Source organism: Geotrypetes seraphini, chromosome 2 (genome assembly GCF_902459505.1).
Source record: "Geotrypetes seraphini chromosome 2, aGeoSer1.1, whole genome shotgun sequence".
In the NCBI taxonomy this organism is placed as follows: domain Eukaryota; kingdom Metazoa; phylum Chordata; class Amphibia; order Gymnophiona; family Dermophiidae; genus Geotrypetes; species Geotrypetes seraphini.
Window position 1 is genome coordinate 446,845,689 of NC_047085.1, and position 13,761 is coordinate 446,859,449.

The 13,761-nt window shown below is 41.9% G+C and overlaps 1 protein-coding gene across 20 annotated transcripts in view; it reads left to right on the forward strand.

The window, feature by feature from the left end:
- The window catches only part of SVIL (supervillin), a 483,923-nt gene that overhangs the window by 381,592 nt on the left and 88,570 nt on the right, over nt 1-13,761 (forward strand). For 11 of the 20 annotated variants that reach the window (XM_033931470.1, XM_033931469.1, XM_033931472.1 and 8 more), the window contains 5 exons: nt 2,318-2,543; nt 5,094-5,208; nt 7,417-7,464; nt 9,366-9,443; nt 12,173-12,241. In XM_033931470.1, coding sequence (XP_033787361.1) covers nt 2,318-2,543; nt 5,094-5,208; nt 7,417-7,464; nt 9,366-9,443; nt 12,173-12,241 — 536 coding nt within the window. The remainder of the gene's footprint in view (nt 1-2,317; nt 2,544-5,093; nt 5,209-7,416; nt 7,465-9,365; nt 9,444-12,172; nt 12,242-13,761) is intronic. The other 9 variants (XM_033931458.1, XM_033931476.1, XM_033931468.1 and 6 more) reach the window with 7 other exon arrangements.

Sequence of the window (13,761 nt, forward strand, 5' to 3'; positions counted from 1 at the left end):
TTTCCCCTTAACATATCGAAAGAATGGCTTGAAGTTTTTTGCCTCCTTGGCTATTTTTTCCTCGTAGTCTCTTTTGGCCCCTTTTACCGCCTTATGGCACCTGCATTGATGCTGTTTGTGCTTTTTCCAGTTTTCATCCATTTTTGACCTTCCTTAAACAAAGTCTTCTCTCTGATCACTTCCTTCACCCCTACAGTGAGCCTCGCCGGTTCTTTGTTCTTTTTCCTCTTGGATCCCTTGTTGATACGCGGTATATATAGATTTTGCACCTTGGTGACTGTGTCCTTAAAAAGGGACCATGTGTGCGCTAGCGTTTTTACAGTGCTTATCCTCTTCTTAATCTTCTTCCCCACCATGAGTCGCATCACTTCATAATTCCCTGTTTGGAAGTTAAGTGCCGTGGCAGTCGTTCTGGATCGGTGTTTCGCCCCTGCATCCAGGTTGAAGCGGATCATATTGTGATCAATAGTTCCCAGTGTCCCCTCTACTTCTACACTTTATGCTGGTCCTTGTAGTCAATTTAGAATTAAGTCCAGAATTGCATTTCCTCTCGTATTTTCCTTGACAAGTTGTTCCAGGAAGCAATCGCCTACAGCATCCAGGAATTTGGTCTCCCTGCTGCAGCCTAGGTTTAAGTCTATCCCCGGATAGTTGAAGTCACCCATGATAACTACGTTGCCTCCGTTGCAGTTGCGTTTAATCTCGTCCATCATTCTCCATCAATTTCTTCGGACTGCCCTGGGGGTCGGTAGTAGATGCCAATCTTCGTTTCCAATCTATTTGTTCCTGGAATTTTGACCCATAGAGACTCTAACTCAGGGGTCTCCAAAGTCCCTCTTCGAGGGCCGAATCCAGTCGGGTTTTCAGGATTTCCCCAATGAATATGCATTGAAAGCAGTACATGCACATAGATTTCTGAATGCATTTCTTTTATAGTATTTTTTACCTTAATATTCAAATGTTCCAAGGCTTTGGAAATATTGTCAATCTTGATAGCCAAAGATTTTACCTCCTCTGATGTCTTAGAAGTAGCCTTGTCCAACTTTTGGAGCATGCCCCAAATTGCTGTTAGGGTCACCTCACTAGAGGGGGGTTCTCTCCCCATTGCTGACTTCCATCGGCAGAAGCTCATCTGCCCTAGGCGTGTCCTCCTTATGAACTCCCGGTGCAACTTCGGCAGCTCTGTCTGTTCCCACTCCCTGAGGTAGTTGCTTCTGCCGGACAAGGAGGTGGTTCGGTGCTTGAAGGCGAGAGCAAGATTTCTTTACCCTCTCCTACCGCAGGGCTAGCTCCGCCAAGTTGCATGCAGATTCCAGGCAGTAACTGCTCAATCATCTGCTGGCGTATCGGGGGTGTAGGCGTCGAGGAAACTTGCACCTTAACACTCCCTTTCCTCTTGTGTGGCATAATTTTCTTTAGCGTCCAAAGTTAACAGAGACGAGAGCTCGATCTCAGCGTCTGGTCAATGCCGCCATCTTATCCACTCCCCCCTTTTATTGTTCTTCTTATTGTTCTTGTTGTCAGACTACACCATTAGTCCATTAACATTGCACACCAGGATTTCTCACACTTTTACCCTGGGTAGGACAATGGCGCCACAAATACTATTTTGTCTTTTTTGAGGGGGGGTGCTACATCAGGAGGGATGTTGGAGGCAGTTGTGCTGGCCAACTCCTCCCCTCCTGAATCCCAAGAGCTGAATTTAAGTGCCTGGCTTTTAAGGGTGTGCCCTGACTCACCCAACCTCCTTTGGCCACCAGATGTCAGGTGTTTCTCGGTGTTTGTAAAGGGCAACTTTCCCTTCCCCCACCTGAAATCTCCTAAATCAGGGAAAGTCTTACTCTGGAGCTTTGGCTCAGCATAGCTTCTCCCCCAACCTTGATCTTATTGGGGCTCAGGATAGCAGGCTTCTTTAAACTGAGGAATATACTGGTTTAGCTCCTAACAGGAGCTGGCAATGTTTCATCAGCGGTGGTGGTTACTTTCTAGCTTTTGGGCTCTATAATACTTAGGAGCTCACATAAAATTCCTGCTGTTTTCTGTTAGTGAATGTGCATATGTGCTAAATACTGCGATGGAGAAGTAGTTTAAATGATAATTTAACCATAATATTAGCTGTCCATGGTTATAACGGTGTGTATTATATATTGCAAAACTGCAAAAAAAAAAAAAAGAAAAGAAAATCTCCTCCTCTGAATTCTAGAGAGCGAACATTAGTTTAGTGCAGGGTTAACAACAGCATGACTGTATGAAATGTTTATCATGTGGTAATTTAGAGCACACTCTGCTAATGCTGCACTTTACTTTCAATGAGCAGAGGTGGTGGAGCCTACCGCTGAACTGTATGGCAGTCCGACAACCAAGAGCATGCCTCAGGCGGCAGCTGTGGCATTTTGTGGGCAGCAGCAGACTTTCGAGCAGACGAGGAGGATAAGCGATACAAGCACTTTGGAGCTCATCTCTGCTGCTAAGAGCAAGTCTGAAATTCCGGGAACCGAAGACTCTCCCGATTCACCCACCAAAGCCATGTCAATCAGAGAAAGGTAATGAAACAACAGGGGCAAAATGAAGCCTCAGGACTAGATTAACAGGACTTTTTTTTTTTTTAAATTTACACTGGCTTAAGGGTTTTTTTTTTCTGATTTGGAATGTGGAAAGAAACAGACGTCTTAAGGATTTGGCTGAGCTATGGAAGAGTGTTCATAATAAGAATGAGAATGAAGCACAAAGTGCTACTGAAAAATTTGGCCTTGGGTTTATTGGAATTATTCTCTCCAGTTATAAGCCACAGTTTATATATAGATAAAAATAAAGGGAAATTTGAATGCTCTGACAGCAAAGTTTATCTGATACTGGAAAAGAGTGGGAACTGTGTGTAAGTAGTAGTAGAAGTTACTCTTTATGGGCTTAAACTAATTCACAGTGAAGTTGGCCAAAACATGAGTGTATTTAATAAACTACCATATAAACTCGAATATAAACTGACCCGAATATAAACTGAGGTAATTTTTTTCCCTCAAAAAAGGAGGATAAAATGTTAACTTGAATATATACCGGGGGTGGGGGTTATATTCAAGTGTCCTGTCTTGTACCCAGCACTCCTTCCTTCCCTCCCCCGATGTCCACTCTGGGCCTGCCTGAAGCTGTGGTGGTCCAGCGGCGAATCAAGACAGGAGCGACCCTTCTAGTGTCCTGTCCTGGCTGAATCTAAACCACCCCGCCTCCCTCCAACCTCCCTGATCCCTGCAGACCTTACCTTTAAAGCCGTGGTAATCTAGCGGTGAAGCGGGACAAGAACCATCTTCCTATGCTCCTGCCGTGATAAAAAATGCCTGCCACAAGTTCCCGTCGCAGTTAGGCATTTTTGATCATGACTCTCATGGGGTAGGAGCATAGGAAGATTGTTCCTGCCCTGCTTCATCACTAGACCACCAGGATTTTAAGGTCTGCAGGGGGCGGGGTGGTTTAGAGTTGGCCAGGACAGGACACGAGAAGGATTGCTCCTGTCCCAGCTCACTGCTGGGCCCACAAGAGGCCTGCAACAGGGCAGGGCAGACCCGAGGACTCGAATATAAACTGAGGCCCCCATTTTTGGGCCTTTTTTTGACCTAAAAATCTCAACTTATATTTGAGTATATATGGTAATTTTGCAGCCAGCTTTCTTATGCATTCTGTGTACCACATTTATTTCCATACTTCCTCATACAATATAGTTTACGTTGTACTTAAGGCCTCCTATTTTATTCCTGGTTTTTGTTTTTGGGAAAGCTAGTGAGGAATACAAGAATTTAACCCTGAGCTCCTGAATGGAGCTAACTTTCAAGTTTGCTTTAAAAAATACAAACTGCTTGGGTCTTTCCCGGAGTGATAAGGAATTTATTTGGGGAGGGAAGACAGAAGGAGAGCATTTGAGTGTTCAGCTGTAGCCTGCCAGCTCAGTACTGGCAGTGTGCATACTGTCCCTAGCAGAATAAGGGAATGGGGACTTGTATACCGCCTTTTTGTGGCTTTGGCATTGCAAAGCTTACTCGGTGACTTGCCCTGGGTCATAAGGAGCAGCGCTGGGATCTGATCTCACAACCTCATGGTGCAGAGGCAACAGCTCTACCAGTGAGCCACACCTTCCACGGAATAACTTGATAGCATGTCAGAAAGGTGAGGTATCAATGAATTGTAAAAAAAAAATATAGGGCCTGATATTGCAAGCCATTTACCACAGAAGGGGCAGCAATGGCATAAATGTTGCTAGCTAAATCCGCTGGTGCAGGCATTTATCTATAGACAAAGGGGTTGGGGTTTAGAGGGGAGGAACTGGCACAAAAGTTATGCAGACAGTGGTAATATATCCAGTCATACACCGGAGAGCTTATATGCATAAGTTAATGCAGCAAAAAAAGTAAGCTTAACTTAAAAGTATATTCAACAGTGTTACTTAAACATATTATGCCACAGAGTAAATGAATAATTAAGATCTGGTACCAGGTTGTACCCATGAACTGAGATGGGTGTCCCAAGCCACAGAGAGCATTTAATGGTGATCACAAGAGTAACTTCTGGTGTAAACTGCCTCTTATAAGGCTATTAAACTGAGAAATGCACATATAAAAACTAATGTGACCTGTTTGCCCCCTAATTTCATTCAATGTTGCATGGTTAAAGGTTTGATTTTGATAAATGAATAGGTGCTCAGTGGACATTCTCATTACATGGTAGAGAAATTTATTTTCTAAGCCCACAGGCGACCTCTATGCATGAGGTTTTAGAAATATGCAGTACTGTTTTCCTGCTGATAACTTGAAAAAAAAAATGTCTTTTTTGCCCCCAAGGAACTGTGGCAAGGTTTTCATATGATAAACCCAGTGCAGTCCGACAATGAAGTATCTCGTTCTTAATGTAACCCTTTACAGCCAGCGAGATCGCACCTCTGCTAGGATTTATACTGAAGAATTTTATTAAGTTTACAAATTGTTGTACAATGTATTTACATTATCTGTCTGCATGTGTTTATCTTTTTCGGTTTCTATGCGGCACAAGCAAACAGCAAATTGCTTTACATGGCAGCAGGCATGACTGGCATTTTTCTACCTTCTTAGGTTGGCTTTGCTGAAGAAGAGTGGCGAGGAAGACTGGAAGAACCGACTTAACAGAAAGCAGGACTTGAGCAAGGTGACGCAGCTGCAGGAGATCGAGCAGACACTTAGGAAGAAGGTGAGAGTGGCCATTTTAGGGAAAAGCGTTTGGCCTGATACTTTTCTCTGTTTGTGCAAGTGCTGGTCTGAGAAAAGAGGGGCTGATGTACAAATTAATTAGAATATACATTTCCATGAAAGGGAATGGAATTACTTTATTTTTGGTGACCACTGTAAATACAATACATTCTATACTTCAGAAACCAAATAATTTAGTTCAGCGCAGATGCACAAAAGATAAAGAGCGGCCATTTCTGGGGGGTTTTACAGTGATCACCAAAAAATAGACAATCATTCAGTAAAACAAGGAAATTATCTAACTTACAACAAACTAACAGAGAATTTACCAACTTTAAAAGCCATCATAGCTGTAAAAAGAAATGTTTTCAACTTATGATGAAAAAAACAAATAGTTTACCTCAGTTTTGAAAGTAAAAAGAAATGTTTTCAACTTATGATGAAAAAAACAAATAGTTTACCTCAGTTTTGAGAGACTAAAGCATTTCATCTCATAACTTTGCAGTTAGGTAGGAGAAAGTGGATGAAAAGGGATGCATATATTATAGATTTTGATTCCTAAATTTTACGCTCTTACAGTTAGAAAAAGAAATGTCTCAGAAAACATATCTATATCTGTACATATATTTGTCTGTAAACTGCTTATTTTTTATATCTATATTGATTTTCCATTCAAAAACAGTGCATTAAAATGTACATACAATTGATTTCAAGACAGCACTTACAATCGATCAAAGAAATACTACAAAACATTCCCCCCTCCCAATTCAAAATAAAAAAGAAAGTACATCACTGCATACTTACAATTAAAATCATAAACAGCACTTTCCTTATAAATCCTTGGCAGCTTGACACTCAAAATATGGCACAATCGTAATGGGGACATGAGTTGATATTCTAATATCAACCAGTCTAGAAGATGCTCCAAGACTTCAGGAAGGATCCAATACATATCCTGCCGCATAATGAAAGCTTGATGGTATCTATAGAAATTTGGAAATTCCCCCCCCCCCCCCACACACACACACCGATTGTGGTTTTTGCAAAGATAATAAGGTTATTCTAGCAGTTTTACCCAGCCAAACAAATTTTGTAAGGATCGCATTCAATTTTTTTAATAAAAGGACCCTTGAAAATAAACTGGCAACATACTCATTTGATAGCAAACTACAGGCAGAATCATCATTTTGATGGTTTGGACTCTCCCCCACCAAGAAAGATGTAATGCTTAGATGTTTAAGGTGTTTATATGTCCTTGACCATAGTATTGTACTTTTTTGTATTTTGGTGCACCCAAAATATGGCGTTGGTTGTAGGGCCTGTAGAGGATATAGGATGATGGTGGTAGTTTTGGAATTGGCCGCCTTTTTAATAAGATGGTTTTACTGGACAATCTACAATGTGGACTAGGTAGCCTTTGTGGTTTTAAGTCTACACCTGCTAGTTTTGAAGTTGTTGACACATCTTAAAACATTAAGGGAGTTAATATAAGGCTGTGGTCTGCAATTCAGTCATCATCTTGGAGGGCCCCTCCTAAACATCTGTGCCCTAGGCATGTGCCTAGTTTGCCTATGCTTTAATCCTACCTTGTCAGACACTTGGCCTTAAAACTAACTGGAAGAAGTTAAGGGTGACCAGTGTCCAACTGTGTTTAGTGGCTTACTGTTTGCCAAAGATCTCAATCTCCTTAAAAAGGAAACGGACCTGGAGCTGTATTCTCATTGTCAAAATGAAATAGTTTCTGTAGCTTACAACTTATGTTCCCTAACTGGGTTACTCTGTAAAAATTCTTGAGCCCAACATTCCCGTCCACTGTGCTCTTGACTGTAGTAAGCACCACCTTTTTTGTTAATTTCACACACGTGCTCATGTTGACGATGCGCATGAAATTATTTATTTCAAGGGAGCTTCCTGCTGCTTGTAGTCTGTAGAACTGTCAGGGTGACGCACACAAAACATCCCTGTAGGAAAATTGTTTTATGTAGGTGACTCTGAACAGAAAATGAGCTTCTGCCATGGTAATGCTCCGGCTTCATCGTCTAGGGAAGATATTGGCATGTGTCCCATTGAGTGTGTGGGTGTGATTTTTGCAGGCTTGTCGTCCTAATAAGACTTGAAATACTAACTCCTGGAATGTGAATGTTCTCTCGTACCTCACTGTACACCTTTCTAGCATTTGGCAATGTTTCCTATTTGTTTTAACCTGTAGGAAGAAGGAGGAATTAAAGATGATAGTGCCATGTGTAATCAGCTTTGGGTAAGCCATGCCATGCAATGAAGGCTTTAGTTACAGCGATGGGGCACTCCTGGGGGCTTTTCCTGGTTCTTTTTGTATGTCTTTCTTTTTTTTCCCTTAGCTGCTGTGTCATGCCTCCAAAGGGTTTCTTTGAGCAAAAGCTATGCTGAGAAATGGAATGGTGGCAGAAAGGAAAGAATGAGCACTCGCTTGTTTCCCTTTTCTAACTCTTAGGGTAGAGAATGACACGAGGACAAATATGTCCCTATCCCCACAGGAACTCAATTTCCCTGTCCTGTCCATATGAGTCTTGTCACTGTCTCTGTCCCCACCCCATTCCTGTAAGCTCTGTCTTAACCGTGCAAGCCTCAAACACTTATGATTTTAAAGTGTTTGAAGCTTGTGCAGATGAGGACGGAGCTTGCAGGAATGGGGCGGGGACAGGAAAAGAACTCATGGGGAGGGAAAAGGAGTTCCCGCGAGGACAGGGAAAAATTTTCCCCCATGTCATTCTCTATCTTGGGTGTCCTTTTTCCAAGGTGCAGTAAGCATTAACACGTGCTTACCGCAGCATGAAACGCCTTGCTACGAGGCATGCTATGGTGACCTGCAGTAATTTTAAAATAAAATGATCTCAATAACCTTTAAAGCTGCACCCACAAACAATGGTCAGTAATTATGGGACAGACATCAAAAAATGATATATCTTATTTCAATTTTCAAAAGAAGATCATCAGACAGAGTAATACCTAGACATGGTCATATTCATGATCGCTTCGGACCATTACCGATTCATCATTGGTCCTCCAATAGTTTTGATACCAACTTTAATAAACGTATAATATGAATTTTAATTTTACTTTATAAACTTTTTTTTTATTCAGTATCAATAAGCATGTGTAGCCATTCAAAAAGTGCCAAACAGCCTCCAGCTAAAGGTAAGTGCTATTGTTACAGAATTTTAAACAAAAACTTTATAAAGTAAAATTAAAATTCATATTATACGTTTTTTAAAGTTGGCATCAAAACTATTGAAATATTGGAGGACCAATGATGACTTGGTAATGGTCTGAAGTGATCATGAATATGACAATGTCTATGTAAGCACGTGCTAAGGCCACTTTTTACCCCAGTTTAGTAAAAGCCTCCCTTTTAGTTTATTCCCGCAGTGGTAGTGATACACGCAGGTCTATGGAGGACGGGAGGAAAAGCGATTGCTGCTCTAACCTTGTCGTCAGGGCGTGTATCTTGGTTGGAGGTGCCATGCCAGCCCCGGGGCTAAAAAAGGGATCCCTGATTGGTGGGTGTGATCATTTAGGAAGGAGCAGGGATGACTGACTACTAAAAGAGCAATTGGGATAAAGGGAAATAATTGGATTGGGGGAGCGGGTGATTTCCCTGCTTATTGCTGTCTGCTAAAAAATCAAATGTAGTGCTCAAATTTGATCTTTCTGGATTAGATGTCTGCGTGCTGTCTGTGTCAAAGCGGCTCGGAGAATCCTCTCTGGCTTTGTACTGAGACTTTATTAATGCTAAACAACTGGAAGCACTTTTCTGTTTTGACCTCTATAAACTTAGCAGAAAGAAGTTGACAAGAAGTTGACGTTGAAGCATTGGTTTCATATCTTAGTAGCATGGCATGATTGGGAGGGACAAAATCTCAATGTTTTTCTTAATTTAGAAATAAAGACTTGCCCCCCAAAAAGGTTAATCGGCCTTTTCACCTTTAATTCTGCAACAGGTGTTATTAATTGGTTTAATAACTGCATGAAACGGCACTCAGGCACCTGCGGTGGCATGTCTTCGGCATGGGCTTTGTTTCCGTGGGTAAATCTCGACTCTGGAGATTGCACAGATCTTTGCAGGATCAGACTCTACTGCTCCCTTTAATTCTCTCGCATTGCCTTTGCCCCTGTCTCTAGGAACCTGTCTATGCTTCCACTTATTCTCCTGCACTACCTGCTGCTCGTACATGCCAGTATTTTGTACCCATTAATCAGGTGAGGAAAAGCATGCCGACATTTACCGGGCCTCACTAGAGCGCTGACCTACTTATAACGCTTTTCCGCCACTTTTTCTCTTGGACAGTTAATAAAAGCTGAACTGCAGAAACACCTGAGCCTGAAGCTTGGCAAGAGCTGTTGTGGCTAAGCATTTCCTTTTCAGATGTTAAAGCCCCCTATATGGGCATTTGAATCTCTTAATGAAACGGGGTGTGGAAGATTTTATATTAAATACTAGCACAAGCTAATCAGCTGGATAGCACAGACCAGGTAACCTGAAGCACTGTATGATCAGCCTTACAACAGACTGAAGGGTTATCTGTAGCTTTTCTTTCTCGTCCTTGGCCACTGGGTGTCTGGCATCTATGCAGTCTTTTTTTTTAAATCTGAAATTTCAAAGATACATTTTTAATAGCTAGAGCAAGGATACTCAAATGTAATTGAGTCTCAAATGAATCGGGATATCCACAGTGAATTTTCATCATGTTTATTTGTTCTATCAAGCAGTGAAGATTGGTTATTTTGGGCACCTTGATAATTGGATCTACTTAGTGAATTTTGGAACAGGGCTGGGTTTAAGATTTTTGGCACCCTGGGGAGGGGTGGCCAAGCAGGGCAAAAGACCTCTCTGGCATACATATAGCTTGCCTGCTTAGTTTTGGGGAAGTCATGTTAGCAAGGAGAGGAGGGATGCCAGATAGCACTAGGATTTTCCAAAAATCTAAAGCAAATGACAGCAGATTTCTCTTTGGAATGGGTATTTGGTAGTGCTGCCCGATTTCCGATTCGAATCGATTCACCGATTCACTTTGGTTGAATCGATTCGAATCGATGTGTATTTTTTTAAAATTGGCCTCTCCGATTCGGGGCCTAACCTCCCCGTGCCCTGCTGTCATCGCGCTCACGAATCCTGCCACTCAAAACATTTTTTTTTTAAACCCTCTCACCAGCTTGTGGATTCGGCCTGACTCGGCACAGCCTGAAGTTGTGTTTGACTCCGGTAAAGAAAGTACAAAAGAAAAAAAAACAGGTGATTTTTCAAACCCTCCCCTTAACACTAGCCTGTATTAGCAGCTGCACCGCTCTCCTTCCGTAGCTTTAGTGAATCAATTCCCTTCTGCAGCCTCAGAGCCTTTGCTGGGCCGTCCCGCCTCTGATGATGCAACTTCCTTCTTCCTCAGAGGCGGGATGGCCTAGCAGAGGCTCTGAGGCTGCAGAAGCGAATTGACTCGCTAAAGCTGCGGAAGGAGAGCGGTGCAGCTGCTAATACAGGCTAGTGTTACGGGGAGGGTTTGAAAAATCGCCTGGTTTTTTTTCTTTTGTACTTTCTTTACCATAGTCAAACACAACTTCAGGCTGTGCCAAGTCAGGCCAGGAAATCCACAAGCCGGTGAGAGCCTGTTAATCGGGAGGGGTGTGTGGTGCCAATGGACCTGGGAGACAAGAGGAAGGGGGGCTGCTAGGAGGCGAGGAGAGGAGGGAGTGATGCAGCTTGACCTGGGAGGTGAGTGGGTAAGGTACTGCTTCTAGTCAGAGGGGAGGGAAAGGGAAGGGAGAGGAGCCCTGCTAGTCAGAGAGGAGAGGTACTGCTTTCCCTGGGGGTGGAAAGGAGAGGTGCTGCAGCTAGTTGGTGGGGGAAATGGGAGTAGAGGGGAGGGAGAGGTACTGTTGGAGCTGAGTGGAAGAGGGAGATGAGAGGGAGAGGTGCTGCTGGATTGGGAACAGAGGAGACTTAAAATGGAAGAGGGAAAGCTGCAGCAGGACTGAGGGGAGAACAGTAGAGGAGGAGAGTGGATGGGGGAAGAGGGGAGAGTAGTGGAAGAAGAGAGTGAGAGGGGAAGGGGGAAGAGAAATGCTGTTGCTGCACCCAACTGGGGAGAGAGGGAAGTGAGGGATAAGGAAGCCCAGGAAGGGAGAGGAGAGGAAAGAGATGCCGACTAGGGAGGGAGGGAAAGGAAAGGCAATACTAGACCATGGAGGGAGAGATGTCAGGGCATGGAGGGGGGGGAGTCAGATTCCAGACCAGGGAAAAGGAATGGAAATGGAAGGGGAGGACACAGATGGAAGATGGATGGTTAGCACGGAGAAAGAAGAAAGAAGCAAGTTATCAGAAGACAACCAGACAGCAAAAGGTAGAAAATCATTTTTTGTTTTGTGATTACAATATATCAGATTTGAAAAGTGTATCCTGCCAGAGCTGGTGTTAGACCACAAACGTGAGCTAGGATTTAACAGAGAGAGGAGAAGTCCTTTTTGTTTCTTTATTTTGTTTACACCACAGCGGCAGTGTGGGTAGGAGAGGGCAAAGGGGGTGTAGAAGCAATAAAATAAACCCACCAGGATGTTTGAAAACAACACCCAATTGGGCAGGAAAATCGAATCGAAAAACCAATTCAATAGGCTGAATCGAATCAAATTGAATCAAAATTTTTTTTCCTGAATCGGGCAGCACTAATATTTGGTAGGTTCAGATTTTCTTGGTCTAGGCAGATGGTCTAAAATCTGGGCCTGCTTTAGAGGACCTTGGTGGGGATGGTGGGAAATCTATAACACAAAGGCTTTCTTCATCTGCTAAGCTGCTGCTGCTGCTCTGAAGTGTTTTCCTGTGTTTCTTTTGCTGCCTTAATATATTTATTTTGCTTATTTTGAGTTTGATTTACCACCGATGTCTTTCTTTTCTTTCGCTACCTCACCTGCTCCTATTTTCTGTTTCTTTGCCTTCTAAGGTCAGTGATCCTAGTATGAAAGAAGCAAGCCCCTTGACTTGTGATGAGCGACACCCCTGGAGACTGAAGGTGAAATGTCATCCAGACCTTGCATTTGGAAGCACACCATGAAAAAATCTTACACTTCACGCCACTTTTTTTTAAACTATTTATTGATTTTATAAAAATATCTCACAAAAAGCGCAACAAATTAACCATCAAAAACATTCCTTAAAAGCACTTATATACTATACATGAAACACAAAATAAACAACCCCCCCTTCCCTCCCTCCCTCCCTTTCTGGATTTGTATGTAGAATAGAAAATCTTTATTTTGGCAGGTTCAAGAATACTATTAAAGTTATTTAACAAAAGAATCTAATGGACCCCCAGATTCCTTTGAATTTTGGGGAATCATTCACTTTCTCAGCTAACTGGCAAGGATATTGCAATGAACCATCTAGATCATTATAGTATTATTTCTAATTATTTGGTTATCTAACTTTTTCTCTTAATTGTAATTTTTAAAATTTTTTGTAAACAGCATAGAACTTTACGGTCCTGCAATATATACATTGATTATTATTATTTATTATTAACAGTTTGAATCTTAGTTATAGTAAGTAGGGATTAGCATGCCCTTAGTTCTTTGGCACATCTTAAAAATATTAGTGTGCACAAAATGGATTTAACATGCATAAAATCAATTTGTCCTAACACATGTTAAATTTGTATGTCAAGAATGTGTGAAATGAACCAAGAAAAACTGCCCCAAAATCAAGAAAAATTTCAAAATACAAACTGAAAACATTTTGCCTATGCACATCCTAATAGTAAGGTTTAATCTCTCATTAAAATACTGACAAAAATCTGCAGTACTTTGGGAAGAAATGAGAAGAATTACAGAAGAACGTAAAACAGTTATGCACGAGTCTGATTGAGGTCCATCAAGCCCAACATCCTGTCTCCAGCAGTGGACGGTCTGGTGTACCTGCTTCTTAAAGGTCATTTCCAGGGATAAGCAGTGACTCTGCCAATTCTACCTGGCTATTATTAGTCATTTATATACCGTCTATCAATGGTTTCTATTCAGGTTCTCAAGCATTTTCCCCTAACTGTCCCGGCAGGCTCAAAATCTATCTAACGTACCATCAAGAACTTGTTCAAACCTCTTTTGAACCTGTTATGTTAGCTGACTGGGTCACCTCCTCCACCAAAAAAAATTATATTCCTTTTAATCTGCTGGGTCATTAATTTCATGGAGTGTCCTCTTGGTTTTTCTGTTGTTGGAAAGGATAAGCAGATGTATTTTAATTCTTGGGGAAACACTTCATTAAACTGTATAAAGGAGTTCATTTATTTAGCCTCATACCGGTGCTAGCAAGAATGAAATGACATTGGCTGTTTGCTAATGTTTGTTTTGACAAGTTTAAATTTTACAAATAAGCATCAAATAAGCCATTAATGCTTAGTAAACAAACATGAATTTGTAGCTTGGAAAGCAATGAATAGAGGTACATAGCCTCCATTCTCTGCTGACACCAGTAAAGTATCATAAATTTATTATGCATTATCTAAACTGGCATGGTTTCACTGGAGGAAGATAAGAG